The 20531-nt window shown below is 47.5% G+C and overlaps 1 protein-coding gene across 4 annotated transcripts in view; it reads right to left on the reverse strand.

The window, feature by feature from the left end:
• Window positions 1-19921, reverse strand: part of rin3 (Ras and Rab interactor 3) — a 40055-nt gene extending 20134 nt beyond the window's left edge. For 3 of the 4 annotated variants that reach the window (XR_013844449.1, XM_080012130.1, XM_080012129.1), the window contains exons 1-6: window positions 19785-19921; window positions 19198-19371; window positions 16849-17398; window positions 13669-13780; window positions 11212-11284; window positions 10973-11061 (exon numbers count right to left, since the gene is read on the reverse strand). Coding sequence is in view for 3 of the 4 variants with exons in the window: in XM_080012130.1 (XP_079868256.1) it covers window positions 10973-11061; window positions 11212-11284; window positions 13669-13780; window positions 16849-17398; window positions 19198-19229 (856 nt within the window). In the remaining variant the exon portion in view is untranslated. The remainder of the gene's footprint in view (window positions 1-10972; window positions 11062-11211; window positions 11285-13668; window positions 13781-16848; window positions 17399-19197; window positions 19372-19784) is intronic. The other variant, XM_080012131.1, reaches the window with a different exon arrangement.
• Window positions 19922-20531: the final 610 nt, after the last annotated feature.

The raw sequence follows: 20531 nt of genomic DNA on the forward strand, positions 1-20531 counted from the left end.
TGATGTAATGGCTAAACTATACATCATTAATTTCAACATAAAATTGCTTAATGACTATGAGCTTGGGAGTACAACTTGAAATCTTCCCCCATATACATGCAGTTGTGTCCCCAAACGAAATAACCTCCGGATATCGCTATAGTTCACTTGCTTTTTCTTGCGTCTTCATACGAAATGGGGCCGATTACAAAACCAAAAGCAATTGACAAAATACGAATTGGACAAGTGGCAGTCAAAAACGTGTTTTGATATAGTAGCAGGAAATTATACACTTGTTAAGGTAGAGCAATGAAATTCACCCATTAATTTAGGCGATAGTTCAATGTGGATTTTTCACTGAATAATATTTAAATTAATGATTTCTTTGGTCTCCCAATGATTAAGTGCTACTAATACTATTTTTCCACTGCTCCAAAAGTCCGGTAACACCAACTAACATCTGGCTTTTCTCTTTAGTGGGAATGGCTACACCCAGCATTCAATCCCGGGACAAATGACTCAAATGTCACAGATTTTTATTGGCTCCAGCTCAGATCGGCAGTGATGGAAACATGACACCCAGGTAGACAGGCAAATTTTCAGCCCATTTCTGGACATTGGCTTGTAAATAGACAGAAATATCCATGTATGATTTGATAATTTCATATCCAATTAGTATCCAAAATAAAAATCAGAAGTTATTGATTTTTTTTTCCGGCATGGGGGACCATGAAATGTTTTGGAGGATTGTGAGGCTGCTCCGCTCCTTGCACACAGGGTGGAGAACTCCCATGCTCCCTGCCGGGTTCCGAGCCACTCCAGCACCGGTCCAAGCCGGCCTCCGAACTGGAGGAGCGTCTCCGCTCCCCACTGCCGGAGGACCGGGCCTGCGCACCTCGGATCTTCCGTGCACCAGGCGTTGCCATGCGGACATAGATGCTCCATGGTGCTTTCACTGTTTCTGTTTTTTTCCCCCGATCACTGGAAACATGAAACATGTAATGATCACCACCTTAATCTACCTTCCCCTCCCTCTCCTTACCTGTTTCATTTGCCCAACGCCATTCACCTGCGCACACAGCTGTTCCCGATCAGCAATCTAACCACTATATATGCCTCTCTCAGCAGTCACCCATTGCCAGATTGTTACTCCCTGGAGCCCCGGGTGGGGGTTCCAGAACGCTATGTCGGAGACGCAGACGGCTGTAGTCCGTTCATCACGAACTGTTCCATCCTCTTCGCTCTGCAGCCCTACACCTTCGCCTCCCAGGATGCCAGGGTGGCGTTCGCCGTAAATCACCTGACGGGCCGCGCTCGGCCGTGGGGAACGGCCGAGTGGGAACGACGCACACCAGCCTGCTCCTCCTTCCATGCCTTCGCCGCCGAGCTCCGCAAGGTGTTCGGGGTGACATCACGGGGTCCCGATGCTGCTGGTGGTCTCCTGGGTCTCAGTCAAGGGTCCCGCTCCGTGGTCGATTACGCAATCGACTTCCGCACACAGGCTCGACTGAGCGAGTGGAACCTGGCAGCCCAGATTGACGCATTCCTGATGGGATTAGCAGAGTACGTGAAGGATGAGCTAGTTTCCCACGACCTGCCCACCTCTCTCGATGGCATCATTGAGCTTGGTTCCCGTATCGACCGATGCATCCAGGCCCGGCAGCGAGAGAGGCGTCAGAGGCAAGTGGAGCGCCGCCCCGCAACCCGTCTTCCAGGTTCCTCCGGCCCGCCAGCTGTTCCGGCCCATCAACCCACGAGTGAGGCCTCTCCCATGCAAGTTGGCCGGGCCAGCCTCACCCCGGAGGAGAAGGAGAGACGCCGGGTGGGGAACCTTTGTCTCTACTGCGGTCTAGCTGGACACTACATCTCCGGGTGTCCGGTAAAAGGCCGGGCTCGCCAGTGAGGGAGGAGGTCCTGGTGAGCCACACCTCCAAACCCTCCTCCAACCCCTGTGTCAGGCTCGGCTGCTGCTGCCCCAATGCTCACATTCCCTCGCCATACTTATTGACTCTGGTTCCGATGTTAACATCATCGACGATAACCTAGCACGGCAGCTGGGTGTTGGTCGAGTTCTCCTGCCTTCTCCGGTTCCTGCCACTGCCCTGGATGGCCGCCTCCTCACCCATCAGATGGTGCCCATCCGCATGCTCCTGTCCGGCAACCACCATACAGTTCTGCATCCTGCACTCACCTCGTCACCCTCTCCTCCTGGGGTTCCCCTGGCTCCGGCGTCACAACCCACACCTCAACTGGACCACAGGGGCTATTCTGGGATGGAGTCCTGCTTGCCATCAGGTCTGCCTGAAGCAAGCCGCCGCACCTCAACCACCCACCAGCTCCAGCTCCGCACCCGACACGTTGGGGGTCCCCGCCGAGTACCTTGACTTCAGGGAGGTCTTCAGCAAGGCCAAGGCGACATCCCTTCCCCCGCACAGGCCATACAATATTGCCATCGACCTCCAGCATGGCTCCACCCCCTCCAGAGGCCGCCTGTACTCCCCATGGACACCTATATTAATGACGCTCTGGCGGCGGGCATCATCCATCCCTCCTCATCCCCGGCGGGGGCTGGCTTCTTCTTCGTGGAGAAGGACAAGTTGCTTCGCCCCTGTATTGACTATCGTGGTCTCAACGACATTGCGGTCAAGAACTGCTATCCCCTGCCCCTCATCTCATCAGCCTTCAAACTCCTGAAGGGGGCCATGGTGTTCACCAAGCTCGACCTACGCAACGCCTACCATCTGGTCCGGGTTCGAGAGGGGGACGAATGGAAGACGGCATTCAACACTCCCTCCGGTCACTACGAATATCTGGTGATGCCCTTTGGCCTCACCAACGCCCCCGCTGTCTTCCAGGCCCTGGTCAATGACGTGCTCAGGGACGCTCAACAAATTTGTCTTTGTGTACCTCGACGACATCCTGATCTTCTCCCGATCCCAAGCTGAGCACGTCCACCACGTCCAGACGGTCCTGCAGCGCCTCCTGGAGAACTCACTCTTTGTGAAGGCGGAGAAGTGTGAGTTTCACGCCCCGTCCGTCTCCTTCCTGGGGTACGTCGTAGGGAGGGGTCACGCAATGTCAAACCCGACGCCCTGTCCCGGCAGTTCCAGGAGGAGGTGGAAGACGCTGCTGACCCCGACACCATTCTACCGTCCTCCCGTCTAGTCGCCACAGTCACCTGGGAGGAGGAAGAGAAAGTCAGAGCCGCCGCCGAGGACCCAGCGACCCAACCCAGACCCAGCGCATGTCCAACCGTCTGTTCGTCCTGCCTGACCTCCGGTCCGAGGTTCTCCAGTGGGCCCACAACTCCCGACTCATCTGCCACCCGGGGATCCAGTGGACGAAGGAGGTCGTCCAGCCTCCCTGGGTGAGGACGTCCGAGGGTTCGTCAATGCCTGCCCCACCTGAAACCAGCACAAACCCTCTCTTCTTGCTCCTGCCGGTCTTCTACACCCACTGCCGGTTCCTCATCGCCCCTGGTCTCACATCTCCGTGGACTTTGTCACCGGTCTGCCACCGTCTAGCGGCAACACTACCATCCTGACCGTGGTGGATCGGTTTAGCAAGATGGCTCACTTCGTGCCTCTACCGAAGCTCCCGTCGGCCAAGGGCACCGCCGAGCTATTGTTGTACCACGTCGTCCGCCTCCATGGCATCCCCGTAGATATTGTATCCGACCGGGGTCCCCAGTTCGCCTCTGACTTCTGGAGGGTGTTCTGTTTGCTCCTGGAGGCCACCGTCAGCCTGTCCTCAGGGTACCACCCCCAGTCCAACGGCCAAACGGAGCGGAAGAACCAGGAGATGGAGACGGCCCTTCGCTGCATGACGTCACAACACCCGTCGTCCTGGTCTGAGTAGCTTTTGTGGGTGGAATATGCCCACAACACTCTGACCAGTTTGGCCACAGGCCTCTCCCCCTTCCAGTGCGCCTACGGCTTCCAACCGCCTCTGTTCCCGGCCCTTGAGAGGGAGGCTTCCTGCCCGCCCCGTCCAGGCCTTCATTCGCCGCTGCCACAGGACCTGGACCCGGGCCCGGGCCGCCCTCCTCCGAGCCGCTGGCCGCAACGTCTCTGACGCCAACCGTCGTCACTCCCAGGCCTCGGAGTACCAGCCGGGCCAGAAGGTCTGGCTCTCCACCCGGGACCTCCCCCTGAAGGTGGAATCCAAGAAGCTGGCTCCTCGGTTCATCGGCCCGTTCAAGATCGAGAAGGTCGTCAACCCGGTGGCAGTGCGGCTCAAGCTCCCCAGGTCCATGCGCATCCATCCCACCTTTCACGTGTCCAAAGTCAAGCCAGTCCGGGAGAGTGCTCTGGTCCCCTTGGCGCCTCCCCCGCGCTTCATTGACGGGGGTCCTACCTTTTCTGTCGGCCGTATCCTACATTCCCGCCGGCGTGGGAGAGGCCTGCAGTACCTGGTGGATTGGGAGGGTTACGGTCCGGAGGAGAGGTCCTGGGTCCCTGCGAGACACATTCTGGACCACACCCTGATCAGGAGGTTCCATCAGCGCCATCCTGACCAGCCCTCCAGACCGGGTCAACCCTCCAGACCGCAGACCCCACCACCTCTCTTGTCTGCGCCCTCCAGTGATGGTTCAGAGGCGGACGATGCCGACCCTGGGGGTCCCTCCTCCGATGGGGAGGACGTGGCCCATTTAGCGGAGGTCGAGGAGATGGACGGGATCTCCGACGAGTACTCCGATGATGATCACGTGGCCCATTTAGCGGAAGACGAGGAGATGGACGGGGTCTCCGACGAGTACTACTCTAGGTTGTGACTTAAGAAAAGAACTACTTTTTCCAATTGCCGCAGTACATCAAAAAAGCAGCGTTGGCTACAATAGGTTGCCAGTAGGAAGTGGCGCAACTTGAGACTCCTGAAAAACCTGATAAAATATGTGGTTTTCAACCTTCTTTTTCCATATAACATGTAGATAATGACTATTTCAAATTTTCAATTATTTTAAATGAGATACAACATCTTTTTATGTGAGAAGCTCCTTAGTAAAACGTTCAGCAAGCATGTGTTATGAATAGTTATAAATTATCGGAATAAACATTTTGACGCGTGGGTAAGTCAATCGTTTAAGGCAGAGATCTTCAACCTTTTTCAGCCTGAGGATGGATAGATAGAGGAGCGGACGACAGTTTCTACCTCTGACCCGGCACCCATGTACTGTATGTACCGTGGGGAGCCTAGTCACTACGTTGCTGGGTGTCCTCAGCTTTCGGAAAAAGGATGGGCACATTGCTGCCTGTCCTCAGCTTTCGGAAAAAGGATGGGCACATTGCTGCCTGTCCTCAGCTTTCGGCATAAGGACGGGCCCGCCGCTAAAAGAGGTTAGTGGTGAGCCGATCTGTTCCTCTCAAACAGACATGTCCTTGTATACAGTTGCCTGCCAGCCTGGAAAGACTGTTGGTTTCTGTTAATATTGACTCTGGCGCTGACGAGTGTTTTATTGATCAATTCCTGGTGACTCAACTAGGTATTACCACAATACCATTAGACACCCCGATAGACGCCAACTCCCTAGGTGGACATCCCCATTGGGCTCCTGATCTCCAACTACCACCAGGAAGAAATCCAGTTGCATCTGATTGAGTCGCCCCATGTCCTTATTGTGTTAGGTTACCCTTGGTTAAAAATTCATAATCCACACACTGATTGGGAATCATGCACCATTTTAGACTGGAGTTCCTTTTGCCATGGCCACTGTCAGATTTTCTACATGCCTTCATGTCTGTAGCTGTCAGTTCTTCTGAGTATCCTGACCGCACAAGAGTACTGTCGGTGTATCATCCCCTCAAGAAGGTCAAGAAGGTAAGACTACCACCATGAAGGTAAAAATACCACCATGCCACTCCATCGGTCATATGAATGTGCTATTAATCTTTTGCCATGCACTACTCTTCCGCGAGGACGTCTGTACTCTCTGGCCCAGAGAGGTTGGCCATGGAACAATTTATTGAAACGCCCCTGGCAAACGACATCATTCGGCCATCGTCCTCTCTAGCTGGGACAGGGTTCTTTTTCGTTGCCAAGAAGGAGAAATCGCTCCGCCCATGCATGGACTATAGGGTGTTAAATGATATTACAGTTAAGAACCACTAACCACTCCCTCTCCTGTCCTTTGCTTTCAAGCATTTTCAAGGAGCCAGGATGTTTATTCTGGCTGTACCTGACTCTGTACCCGACTGGCCCGGGCCCTGGTGCTTTCAGGGCCCTCCGGCAGAGGTCAGAGACACAGAAGACGGTACAGGTTGAGAAGTTGAACTCCACTTGCAGAGTAACTCTGTCCTAGATGCAATGGCATACAAATATTCTGTGGTGTCTGCCCAGCATGCTGACAGCACAGGTTTAAAAAAAAATTAAAAAAACTTGTGCATGTGTGAAAACAAAGAATATCTCTGTCCGTAGGATGTCCGAGTTTTCCAAGTATCAACTAGAGTTTTGGGAGTCATTAGGTTATTTTAAACTGTGGAGGAGGTAGACAATTTACTTGTTTGAGCCGACCTGTCCAAGCGATTATCAAGCACACAGTTGAAATCGCCACCTAACATGTGTATCAGAGAGAGATCAGAGAGGGCAGTAAATCAAATATTACTAGGGGTTACTAGGGGTGTAACGATTCATAGATACGAATCGGAAACCGGATCGACCCTGGATCGATGTAAATGTATCAAGAAGCGGCCGATGGGCTGATTCTAAAGTTAACATTAAAGGTTGACTGAAACTTTGCTGCTAATTCTAATTTAGTATAAACTAAACTGCCGTGGAAGACTCACTGCTCTAACGTTACAAGTAATTTTCCTTTCACGCCATTGAAACGACAACCGAACACATCTCCCTCAAGATCTCTTTCCGACTCCATCTCGCCACACACACACACACACACACACACACAACCCCCTGCACCAGATCGCACGCATGCACATTCACTCTTGCGAGACTTGTGAACCACCCGTAGTAAAGCACATTATAACTGACAATTAACAATATCTCAATGCATCCAGGGTAATTACAATATTATATTATATTATATATTATTATATCAGAATCACATCATATTAGATTCTCCTTCTTCTTCTTCTTTCAGCTGCTCCCGTTAGGGGTCGCCACAGCGGATCAGGGGTCGCCACAGCGGATCATATGCCTCCAATACCTTCTGTTCTGCGCATCTTCCTCCCTTACACCAACCGCCTGCATGTCCTCCCTCACCACATCCATAAACCTTCTCTTTGGCCTTCCTCTTTTCCTCTTGCCTGGCAGCTCCATCCTCAGAATCCTTCTCCCAATGTAACTCTCATCTCTCCTACACACGTGTCCAAACCATCTCAATCTGGCCTCTCTCACTTTTCCACCAAACTGCCCAACCTGAGCTGTCCCTCTAATATACTCATTCTTAATCCTGTCCATCCTTGTTACTCCCAATGAAAATCTCAACGTCGTCAACTCTGCCACCTCCAGTTCAGCCACCTGCCTTTTTGTCAGTGCCACCGCCTCCTAACCGTACAACATAGCTGGTCTCACTACCGTCCTGTAGACCTTCCCCTTTACTCTTGCTGGAACCCTTCTGTCACAGATCACTCCAGACACTCTTCTCCACCCACTCCACCCTGTACTCTCTTCTTCACCTCTCTCCCGCACCCTCCGTTGCTTTGGATGGTCGACCCCAAGTACTTGAACTCATCTGCCTTCTCCACCTCCACTCCTTGCATTCTCAGCTTTTTGCCACCCTCCCTCCCATTCAGGTACATGTATTCTGTCTTACTCCTGCTGACTTTCATTCATCTTCTCTCTAATGCATGCCTCCCCTTCCCCAGGCTCTCCTCAACCTGCTTCCTACTCTCGCTACAGATCACAAACGTCATCCGCGAACATCGTAGTCCACAGAGACTCCTGCCTGATTTCATCTGTTAACCTGTCCATCACCATTGCAAACAAGAAAGGGCTCAGAGCTGATCCTTGATGCAATCCCACCTCCATTTTTAATGCCTTCGTCACACCTACTGCACACCTTACTACTGTCTGACTGCCGTCATACATATCCTGTACAACTCTTACCTACTTTTCTGCCACCCCTGACTTTGTTACGCAATACCATACTTCCTCTCTCGGCACCCTATCATATGCTTTCTCTAAATCCACAAAGACGCAGTGCAACTCCCTCTGGCCTTCCCTGTACTTTCCATCAGCATTCTTAAAGCAAACATTGCATCTGTAGCACTCTTTCCTGGCATGAAACCATACTGCCGCTTGCTGATCCCCACCTCTCCTCTTAACCTAGCCTCCACTACCCTTCCCATAGCTTCATGCTGTGGCTGATAAACTTTATTCCCCTGTAGTTACTACAACTCTGTACGTCTCCCTTATTTTTGAAGATGGGTACCAGTACACTTCTTCTCCAATTCTCCGGCTCTCCCTTTCCAGGATGATGTTAAACAGTCTTGTTAGAAACGCCACTGCCATCTCACCTAAACATTTCCATGCTTCCTCAGGTATGTTATCTGGGCCAACTGCCTTTCCACTCTTCATCTTCTTTAATGCTGTTTCCACATCATCCTTGCTAATTTACTGCACTTCTTGATCCACTTTCCCCACATCATCCACTCTTCCCTCCCTCTAATTTTCTTCATTCATCAACTCCTCAAAGTACTCCTTCCACCTTGTCAACACACTCTTCTCACTAGTCAGCACATTCCCATCATTATCCTTCATCACCCTAACCTGCTGTACATCCTTACCAGCTTGGTCCCTTTGTCTTGCCAATCGGTACAAGTCCTTTTCTCCTTCCTTACTTCCGCATCAGCTTGTACTCCTGTTCCACTATCCCATTTCTTCTTTGCCAACCTCTTCTGCTCTATACTCTCCTGTACTTCCTCATTCCACCACCAAGAGTCCTTGTCTTCCTTCTTCTTCCTGCATGATACACCGAGTACCTTCTTGGCCGTCTCCCTCACCACTTCCACCGTTGTTTCCCAGTCATCTGGTAACCGTTCATTCCCACCTATTGCTTGCCTTACCACTTCCCTAAATTGCATGCAACACCCCTCCTTTTTCAACTTACACCATTTTATCTTTGGCTCTTCTTTCACTATCTTCCTCTTCTTGGCCTCCAGAGTCATCCTGCAGACCACCATCCGATGCTGCCTCGCAACACACTCCCCTACCACCACTTTGTCACTAATCTCTTTCAGATATGTATATTAATACGTATTCACAACAGCCAATGCTATCCCTTTGGTGAAATCCACCACCATCTGTCCTTCCACATTCCTCTCCTTGACACAATACCTACCCATCATCTTCTCATCACCTATGTCTCTGATCCCTTTGCCAACATGCCCATTGAGATCTGCTCCAACAACCACTCTCTCCTTTGGGGACGCTCTCCACCACTACATCCAACTCACTAAAGAATTGCTCTTTCTCTTCCATCTCACACCCAACTTGGGGAACATATGCACTGACCACATTCATTATCACCATACCTACCCATCACCTTCTCATCACCTATTTCTCTGATCCCTTTGCCAACATGCCCATTGAGATCTGCTCCAACAACCACTTTCTCTCCCTTGGGGACGCTCTTCACCACTATATCCAACTCTCTGAAGTATTGCTCTTTCTCTTCCATATCATACCCAACTTGGGGAGCATATTCACTGACCACATTCATTATCACCCCATCAATTTCCAGCTTCATGCTCATCACTCTACAACACACTTGTCTGCACAGGTGGGGGTTGAGGGAGGACCTCCTGTGCAAGTTATGTGTAGAGAGAGGCACAATGGCACATACTGGCGGGGTGCAAGACTGCACTTTGCCAGGGGAGATACAGATGGCACCTTGACAAGGTCCTCAGAGCACTGGCTGACATCCAAAAAAACATCGGACCCATGGGAAACCGGCCCCCTCCATCCAGTTCATCAGAGCGGGAGAGAAACCACCGGCCTCCAATAAGACCAGGACGAGCCTCCTGCAGGCAGCTCCATCATGGGAGATGAGGGTAGATGTGGGGAAGAAGCTACACTTTCCTCAGGTTGTCCAAACAACCCTGAGACCAGACATGGTAATATGGTCGAAAGAGCTAAAAATTGGCTGAATTGACGGTCCAATGGGAAGACGGTTGCGAAGCGACCTGGGAGAGGAAGAACACCAAATACCAGGACCTGGTTCAAGATTGCAGGGATAAAGGGTGGCAGGCCTGGCTATTTCCAGTAGAGGTTGGCTGCAGGGGTTTCCCTGCACAGTCTGTGTGGAAGTGCTCATAGCCCTGGGAGTAGCAGGAAGATGGGCAGTGATTTGGCCACCACTGCCGACCCGCCAACCCGAGGACGTTGTGGTTAAGGGTCGAAATGTCTGATTGAGGGTTGGTCACCACCTGATGACATCTTCTCCTGGCCGAAAGCTACAGTCACTAGAAGGTGCCTGAAGGTGTTGGCATCTGGAAGCATCTAGATGTAACTAACTGTAGTAAAAGGTAGATCTTCTTTGGCTATATTATAAGGAGTGTTACATTTAATGATCATTTCTGACTCCTCACTGCTTCGGTTTGCCGCTGCCAGTGCAGTGCATGGCCGGCTGTTCTGCCGGCCATGTTTGCATGGCAGAAGAAGAATCTTTAATTATCACACCACACTACACTACAACACATGCACATGCTTTGGATGATGGCCAGTGAAATGAGGCCTCTGCATTTAACCCATCCTGGCTTGTCCTTCTTCCGGGGGGGCATCCAGGAGCAGTGGGCAGCATTCGTGGACGCGATGTGTGCATGTTTTTTGTGGGGGTCTTTACAGAGGTTAGGTGGAGGAAACCCCATGTGAGCAAGGGCACCTCCACACAAAAAGGCTCCTATTTGGGAGATAACTCGCCCGGAGCACAGTGCCAACAGCGCCCCAGTGTGAGGCTGCAGTGCAATGCACTTCGACCCCCAGTTGAAGCCCACTGCTTTAAGGTTAATACATTATAAACAATGAAAGCTTTTTCTACCTGACGTCTTCGAGGAGATGACTACCAGCTCCTCTACAGTTGCCGCACTGATGACCTTGGGCAAACTCAAGGTGACTGGCAGAATGTCCCTGTTGGGTAGAGTTCACCAACAATAACGCAAGACATAAGAAGTTGTCACAAGAAGATGTATTTGTCTTTGCGAGTAAGTGAATTTTGGTGTGTTATGTTGTTACGTGGTGTGTGTGTGTGTGCGTGTGTGCATCTTTGTATTATATTACCTGCTGACAGAGTAGAAAGTAACTAGTTTGAAGATGTCATCAAAAAGCAGATGAGAACCCTCGAGGTGGAGAACTGGAGAAAAACACAGGTCATTTGAGCGGAGTAGTTAGCGTTTGTTGTGTCATGATTTGCATTTCATTATCCCTGATGCAACAAAAATATTTTCCATGTACGGTCTATCTAGCATTCTACTGTAGATAAACTTTTTATTTTTTGTGATCTCACAATATTCTTGGCATGAAATTACTTATCCTATTGTTTTGCAATATATGTACCATTATTGATACTTCATATGTATGTCTTGTTCGGTATCTTAGCTGTTACTGAAACTGCACCATTCTGAATGGATGGCAATCTCTTGTTCTTGGAGTATCTATATTTCAGCTCTGCATGTCTATCAGTGTGTTTACATGCACTCAATACTCCGATTAAGGTTAATATATGGAGGGGGAGGTGGGGGGGTAAGAGAGTGAGTAAGTGTTTTTAATGAACTAACCCCATTTGCCCTTCATTACTTTTCATATACTTTTCACATGTTAACAAATAACTAATAACTGACACTTTGTATGAATCTGTATGAATATGTTATCTGGAGTGAAAACTTTTACGACCCGCCTCTTTTATCTGATTGGCTAAGCGACCATAATGTGACTTTGACAACGCTGCTGCTGTTTGGCTCGAGTCCCAAGGGAGAGGAAAGTAGTGGTGCATCATACAGAGGAACACAGAGGAATTGAAGCCACACACTCCAAACCATAATCTTTAGTGAAGGCGCATGTAGTTTCGGAACACCGAGGGCGTTTATTTCAGTTGGCAGCTCGTGTATGGCACTGAAATGAGGCACCAAAATCTGAGTTGCGATTCGGTCCAGTAGATACCGATTGTAAAGGAACTGGTGCCATAGGGTTTCGGTACCCAACGGGATGTTTAAAACATCCCGTGCATGCGATTGAAATACGATTTTACCCATTTTAAATAGTGAAAAAAATAAAATAAAAATAAAAATATGCAGCAGTCACTGTTGACATTTAGATTTTTTTTAAGCATACCCCCCCAAAGGTGATGCTTAGGCTTGCCAGGAGGGTCAACTCAATACACTGGGGGAAACCCTTAAAAACTCTATTTGAATCCTAAAATTGCCATTTGATTGTGTATTATTATTATTATTATTATTATTTTTTTAATTATTTATAACAAATAAATAAATAAATTACTATACATTTTTTAGCTAACGTTAGCGAATCAATTTGCATGTGATGAGCAATAAAGTTCAATAAAAGTTTATCCAGTTTATTGCACAGCGAATGCACATTATGCTAGGGTCACACCGCCGGCAACGGGGCTTCTGTGTCCCTGGGGTTTGTGGGCGTGTCAGCTCAAAATTGACTGGCTGTTGCGGGTGCACCAAACATTTCAAATGTCTCTCCCTTTCAACATTTAATATACATTATATAGATAGGTGCCCTGTGTAAAATATGTCCCCATTTTGGTTCTTGAGCCCATCCAACTATCTCGCTATATTTAGCTCCCTCATCTCACACATCTCACACAACTTCACATGAAAATCTGCCGAAACAACAATAAATCGAATGAGTGCATTTACATGCACTTGAATAAGCCATTCACCATCGGGTTAAGGCAATACTTTTTTAATTTTGCAACTGTTATGAAAACACCTTACCCCGTATATATTAATAGAGTTAAACTTGAAATAGGCACAAGAACGACCAGATTAACAGATTTATTAGATTCATGTATTTCTACTCAGTTATTCGATGTCTTGTGGCATGTAAACACCTTAAGCCAGATACGATCGGCATATCCCAGTTGCGCATGCCCAGTAGACCCAGCAATTCCACAACATTTATCTGACCAGGAAAGAGCTGTTTTGGCAGATAAACAATGGACACCATGGCCAGTAAACACTGGCAACCGCCAGTAAACGCCAGTAAAGTTGAGTTTGATGAAGGAGCAAAATATAGAGAGATGGGCGCAAGAACTGAAATGGGGACATATTCAACAAAGTGTCCGAGAGGATTGTAAATGGAGGTTTTTCCCGGACGGTAGAGCAAGTACTTCCCGTCAATAATCCGACTACGCCATTCGCCATGTAAACTTACGATTTTCAGGTAATGACATTACTCCCAACTCATGTAAACATCTTACACGCATAATTATCTTAGGGTGTCCTTGGTTATTGTTGCTACATACAGCAAAGATTGCTGGGAATGAGGAATAATCTGCTATAATCGCCAAATTAACGGTTACGAACAAAGTTGTATCTTTCAAAGAAACTCACTATCACATCTGTGTCCAAGTTCAAGTATCTAATCGTAGTCCAGTGTTTTCTATTGGAAACATTTGCCACCCTCATCCGTTCTGAGCCAACACGTTATATTTATAAGTGCTAATACTATTATTGCTACATACTCTGTAAAACTGCTTTGAACACTTACATTTCTTGTATCCTATGACCCCTACGTTGTGCATTAGTGGTGCGCCCTGTTTGTCAGGCAGGCGCAAAGACAGCTTTGTCACCTGGTCCTCGGTGTACTGAACCAGGAAGACCTGAAAAAAAGGGACAGGGGTTATGGGATGAGAAAACAAAAAAACACAATTCATATCATCAGTGAGTCTGGGGATTTTATGCGCGCTGTAAAAGGATTTTCAATTTTTTTTCTTTTTTATATTCTTGAGTTCTAGGTAATCCCAAACCCGGCTAAAGAGTGCCAGTGTTCGAAGATAGTTGACTTAGTTCAGTATGATAAGGTTGGCTCTGTTATGAAGCATATTAGGAAATATATTTACATTACCTAGTCTTGAATATATGTATGTCTTTATTGCTACCTTCCTCATCAAAGTTGCCAATATGTCCATTATCAACTTATTATCAACATCATCAACTGCATTTATGTAAAAAAGAAAGCCAAATGAAGTATGGTTGATATACACCAATCAACCACAACATTAAAACCACTGACAGGTGAAGTGAATAACATTGCTCATCTCTTTACAGTGGTACTTGTCAAGGGGTGAGATATATTTGGCAGCAAGTGACAGTCAGTTCTTGAAGTTGATGTGTTGGAGGCAGGGAAAATTGGCAAGCGTAAGGATCTGAGCGACTTTGACAAGGGCCAAATTGTGATGGCCAGATGACTGGATCAGAGCATCTCCAAAACGGCAGGTCTTGTGGGTTGTTCCCAGTATGCAGTTCTTAGTACCTACTAAGTAGGAGGAGAAGAGGAAACCGGAGTGCAGCGGAGCAGCAACCGGAAACACACAACATACCTCTTTTCTTTTTCTTCTTTAGGCTTTTAATATGTTTCTTATTTAAATTCTGCTTTTATTTGTTATTTTTACAGTGATCAAGAATATAATAAAAAATAAATAATCCTGTCCCGGGCATGGTATCACGTAATTTCCAGAGTCAATTCTCATGTGTGTTTTTGTGAGAAAACGTGGTTTGGTGACCCGACAGACTCGTCTGGGACTCCTCCTGGAGAAGGATCTTGTAATGTGTGATCCATGTCATCTATCAGTCATGTAGTGTGTAAACCACAAGACTGCAAGATTATTGATTACAAAACAGAAAATTGTGTAGTGTGAACAGTACAGCGATCTCACAACTTTGAAAGCCATGTAGTGTGCCCATGGCCTTACAGGACTTAAAGGATCTGCTGCTAATGTCTTGGTGCCAGATACCACAGGACACCTTCAGAGGTCTTGTGGAGTCCATGCCTCAACGGGTCAGAGCTGTTTTGGCGGCACAAGGGGGAGCTACACAATATTAGTGGTGGTTTTAATGTTGTGGCTGATCGGTGTATATATATGCATGTGTATAATATGAAAAAGAACGACGGCTGTCATATACAGTAGCTAGTCTTGTCCTCACAATGCATTGTGGGATATGTTTGCCAGTGTTATCATACTACGATATTTCACTGGATGCGGTATGTCATCCTTGGGCTTCTCACATTTTATTTGAGCATACTATGGTTTTGGACATAGTAGGCTTGGGCACATTGACAATTAGTCAATCGACGACTGACTCCATCGATTGACAAAACAATAATGACAGACGATTTTTTTTTATTAGCCAGGAAAAATCCTGTAGACTGAAATGGTGTAAGTGCCATTTACTGTGTTCGATCATAGTCCATGTCTAACAAGTGATCTGATCACACTCACATGATACAGGTACTGCTCACTTAATGACCGAGTTCCGTTCCTAGGACCAGGATGTTTAGCGAATCTAGAACATATTGTGTGTAATCACCGGGTGCGTTGCATTAACATTTCACTGCATATATGTATGAAAGTATGTATATATATATATGTCACGAATAAACCTCTTGAATCTTGAATTGGTCGATAAGCGAGGACCCATGTTATTTCACGGTAAGGGGGCTTGGCGATAGCGAATGCTAGTGTAGTGAATACTGACAGACTGCGAGAACGAAACTAAGACTGAGAACGGTGATGAGATGAGATGTATACAGTGTATATATAGTATATATAGTGTATATAGTGTATACAGTATAGAAAGGGTGATGCGCGATAAGATGCTTGACGCTGACACAGCGCACACGCAGCGCACAATACGGACTGATCAGGGAGCTGGTGGTAAGTCCAAACGGTCGTTAAACAGGTAGGTCGTTAGGTGAGGAATACCTGTACTGTAGGACAGCTATGTCAGGAATGGCTACCAGCCGCCAGTTCCTCAAGCGTCCAGCAGAGACCACTAGGAATGTTTTGTCTGTGCAATTAGGATTTCATATGTTTCACCTGTGTTTGTTCGGTATAACCCTGCCTGACTGAAGCTTCTTGCTCAGTCCTGGAGGTTGGTTGTGGACCATGCACTGTTTTTGTCTTGTACTAAAAGATTAAAAGTATTGCTGTTTTTGGTTTGGAAACCTGCCTCCTGTCTCTGTGTTTGGGTCTATTATTCACCCACAGTTGTGACAAGCTGCACATACGATCCATCATGGCGCAAATCAGTGGCAGAACTGCTTTACCGCCATATTTTACATCGCAGTGCTTTACGGTATCTGCAAATAGAAGCGAGTGTAAACAAACATGAATGCATTAAATCAACGCTTCTGGAAATTAAAATTACTCATTGGATGAATCATGGATTATTACAACATTTTTCTCTCTGCAACCGGGCCATGACAACATAAGGTGAGAGTTGACGACTGGGCCAAACATGTTTTACTACATGTAGAACATGCAGCTGGCGTCAGTACCACTTCATTTTCTACCAGCGTTCACCTCTGGCTAAAATAACATCCCTACAGAACAAATAATCCAATTTTTATTGTTTATTATACTTGTTGAAAAATTGGGACACGTTGGTTGAAGTATATGTGACTGTTTTCTTCTAACCCCCACTAGGAAGTGTATTGTCTAAATCAACTACGGCCACAGAAATGCTATCTGACAATGACTTTGCCGCATTACATTACATTCTATGCACGCGCACCCTCCCCCTTCCCGATAGAATCATCTAATCTATCGATTGGCCAATTTAAGTTTTGCACAATTGCCCAAGCCCACGACATAGTAACACTCGCATACTAATTTTGCTTACAAAATAGTATTGTAGTATGCCATTAAAGATGCAGTGCATGTCTCACCCCTGGTGGCTCTCTCTCCATCACATTGGTGATTTTGTCTGTGCATTCGTGCCCTCTCAGCTGCCACACCGAGGCACTAGCAACCAGCCTCTCCGCTAAACTTAGTGTCCCGCCGCTCTCGGACAGCCCGGGTGTCGAGTTCATCACAGGGGGTGACGAAGACTCAGGCGGAGACCCACGAGGACTCAAAGGATTTGGATGAGAGGGGCAAATTGGCGGAGGAAGGATGGGCGGAGGTCCGGCCGAGGAGGGGAGGAGGGCTGGAGGAGAAGCAAATGAGGGAGAATGGGGGGGTAGCTGGGAGGGCTTCACCGTGGGAGGAGCAGGGGGCGGAGGTGGTGGCGGTTTGATTCTGCCGGGCCTGGAGAGAGGAGGAGCAGCGAAGGGGAGGAGAGAAGGAAGGGGTGGAGGGGCGATGGAGGTGGGAGAGACAGGGAGGAGAGGCTCTGGGTCCATGGGTGGTGGCGGGTCAGTGTCCAGAGCTGCCAGGACAGGAAAGGCAGAAGAGTCTGAGGGAGGGTTGTGCGCTCCTGTCGAAGGGCTCGTCCGGCTGTGGAGAACGAAAGCACAGTGTAATTGAAGATAAAGGTCCACACAAGCCTTATTAATTTTGTTAAAGTATAGGATGCAGGGCGAGTGATCCTCCAAGAGGAGCTGGAAGAATCTGTGAGGAGGAAAGGGATGTCTGGGCCGTTCTGCTTGCCCTGTTGTTACTGTGACCCTGACGGATATATCGTTTCAGAAGATGGGTAAAAGGATGTATGGGTGTGAATGATCATTTGGACTTTGCTGTTGAGCGTGTTCAAAAATACATTTGAGAATATTCCTGACCTACTGGCGTTTTTGAAAGAGTTATCGCAGTCTGAAGTAAGTGCAGACTTTGTAAGCTGTACAGGCTTTATAACTATTGTTACAATTAAAGGGTCACTTTAATCTGCAGTTTGTCAGCTGGTGGCTTTTAAAAAAAGAGGCCAACAGACGTTGGTTTTAGCTTGTACAAGGGTCGAATCAGAGATGTGCTCAAAAGCAGCTCCCAGAGACGAATAGTTTATTCAGGACACAGACAAGTTATTATGGTCATGGTTCGCATCATGACATAGGAAGGAGTTTGTCACAATGTAACGTACGATGGGGTGACTACAACTGGTTTTAACTGGTTTCAACGGGAGTTGTCTATTGTGACGAGTGTACACAGTATGCAGAGTATGTGCGTTAAAAAGTGTACACAACTGTGCTTGATATGATCACACAATAATACAGTGTTGTAACAAATATATTTGGCAGGAGTCCAAGGCTGACCGCAAAAATCCTGTTGATTGAAACACTGTAAGTGCAGTTTACTGCGTTCGATCATAGAACCATGTTTAACAAGTGATCTGAACACACTCACGTGATACTGTAGGACAGCTATGTCAGGAATGGCTACCAGCCGCCAGTTCCTCAAGCGTCCAGCAGAGGCCACTATGAATGTTTTGTCTGTGCAATTGGGATTTCGTTTGTTTCACCTGTGTTTGTGTGAGTGGTTGGTTGTACTTCCAGGGTTGCTCAGGCCTGGAGGTTGGTTGTGGACCATGCACTGGCTTTGTCTTGTACGAAAAGAATTTCTGTTTTTGGTTTGGAAACCTGTCTCTGTGTTTGGGTCTACTATTCACCAACGGCTGTGACAAGCTGCACACACGATCCATTATGTCGCAAATCAGCGGCAGAACAGCTTTACGGTAATATTTCGAGGTCCGGGCTGCTCTGCTTGCTCTGTTGCCACCGTGACCCTGACGGGTCCTTAGAAGATGGGTAAAAGGATGCGTGCGTGTGAATGATCATCAAAGACATTTGAGAATATTCCTGACCTACTGGTGTTTTTGAAAAAGCCATCGCAGTCCGTAGTAAGTACAGGCTGTGATGCTTTATAACTACCTTCCAACAGGGTCTTTACTGCTTGGATTGGAGGGTTCATCAATCGTCCATCAGCTGATCTTCTATCTGAAACAACGTAATCTTTACTGTCTTGTGCCCTCTCTCCTGGCGCCGGTCTGTACTCAAAGCTATCCAGCTCTTGTTTTGAATTAAATGTCAATTGTGTAGTGTAAAATCACCAAATAACGTCAGGAAAAACATCAAAGCTACTTTTATTTTAGGTTGAATTCGAATTTTGCTCACATATGCAACACCGCCGTGTGTGTGTGTGTGTGTGGAAGGAGCCTACATTAGCTTGTCAACCTGAGATACCACATCTGTTTTTGTACCCACGTACAACCCCTGAGCTCATCCCGCCCCCGACAAAAATTCCATCGCTGTCTTGACTTTTTTTTTTTTTCAAGCGCGGTTCCACACCTTCCCAGGACAACTTACCCTATTTCCCGAGAACAGACACCAGCCTCCATTGCACTTAAGTCCTCTCAAATCTTAAGTTTGGGAGAGGTCGAGTTGCTCTTCGCAACTCTCTCGGTCTCCGCTTCTCCTTCTCGCTACTCCTCCATCAGAAACTCCGCCTCCTCTCTGCTCCGTTTTCCTCCTCCTTTTTGGCTGAATGAAAGGAGGGGGGGGGGGGGGGGGAGTACACGACTTGTGGAAAGAATGCCCCCCCCCCCCCCCCCCCCCCGCCCCGACTTCCTGAGCTGGGTGACACTCAGGCAGGAAGAGGTCTCCCACCCCCCCCCTCTTATCGCTTTCCCACGCACCCACACACTTCTTTCCTTTGCAGTGGAAATACGTATGTGGCTACATATACTTTTGCTTTTACCTTTTACACCTATACTGCTATTTATTACTGTAACGGTCCTCCTCCTCCTCTTTATCTGTCACGTTCGTCATTCATTTAAAGGTGCAGTGTGTGTAATTTACGGAACGAACTTGGCATAAATGAAATTTCATATTCATAATTATGTTTCAATCAGTCTGTAATACTATGAAAATAAGAATCACTGTGTAGGCGTTACCTTTAGAAGTAGCCATTGTTATCCTCGGCCGCCATGTGGCACCCACCTCCATGTTTCTGCAATTGTAGCCCATAACGGACAAACCAAACACTGGCTCTAGGGCCTTTCGCGTTTTTCAGTTAGTTGTGATCTGCAGCCTCCCCAAATCACCCCACTAGATGCCACTCAATTCTAAACACTGCACCTTTTAATCCAAATTGAGGCGTATACCATATCTCGGGTCAGCGGCAGTTTGTTTTGCAGAGAGAGGAAGTGTGGGACAGAGAAGGGGTGAATAAAAAGGTTGGATGGAAGCATCGGGTGTGAAATCTTTTGGTGTGTGTGTGTGTGTGTGGGGGGGGGGGGGGGTACTACAGGTCAATCACCGTGTTATTTCTGTACATAATGCGCGTAACGGCCCATGACATCATCTGTGTTTGTGAAGATGACGCTTATGGAAATAAAAATGTGAACCGCATACAAAGATTTTCACATATTTTATATTTATAAAAATACCATGATCAAACGTGGACCGCTATCGCTGTGAACAACGATGCTGTTTTCTTGCATAACTAAGTACGTGTCTCTGCATATATACTGTACATAGGTGCTGTACTTGCTCAGTAGACAATTGCACAATAAACTGTGGAGAAAAAAAAAAAATGGCCTAAAGCAATACCACATCCTAGTACAAAACCACAGAGTTTACCAGACAATATACATTTACAATTTTAATAGATCTTTTCTTTCATACCCATTCAGTTGTTA

The sequence above is a fragment of the Zeus faber genome, assembly GCF_960531495.2.
Source record: "Zeus faber genome assembly, chromosome: 13".
NCBI classification, from domain to species: Eukaryota; Metazoa; Chordata; class Actinopteri; order Zeiformes; family Zeidae; genus Zeus; species Zeus faber.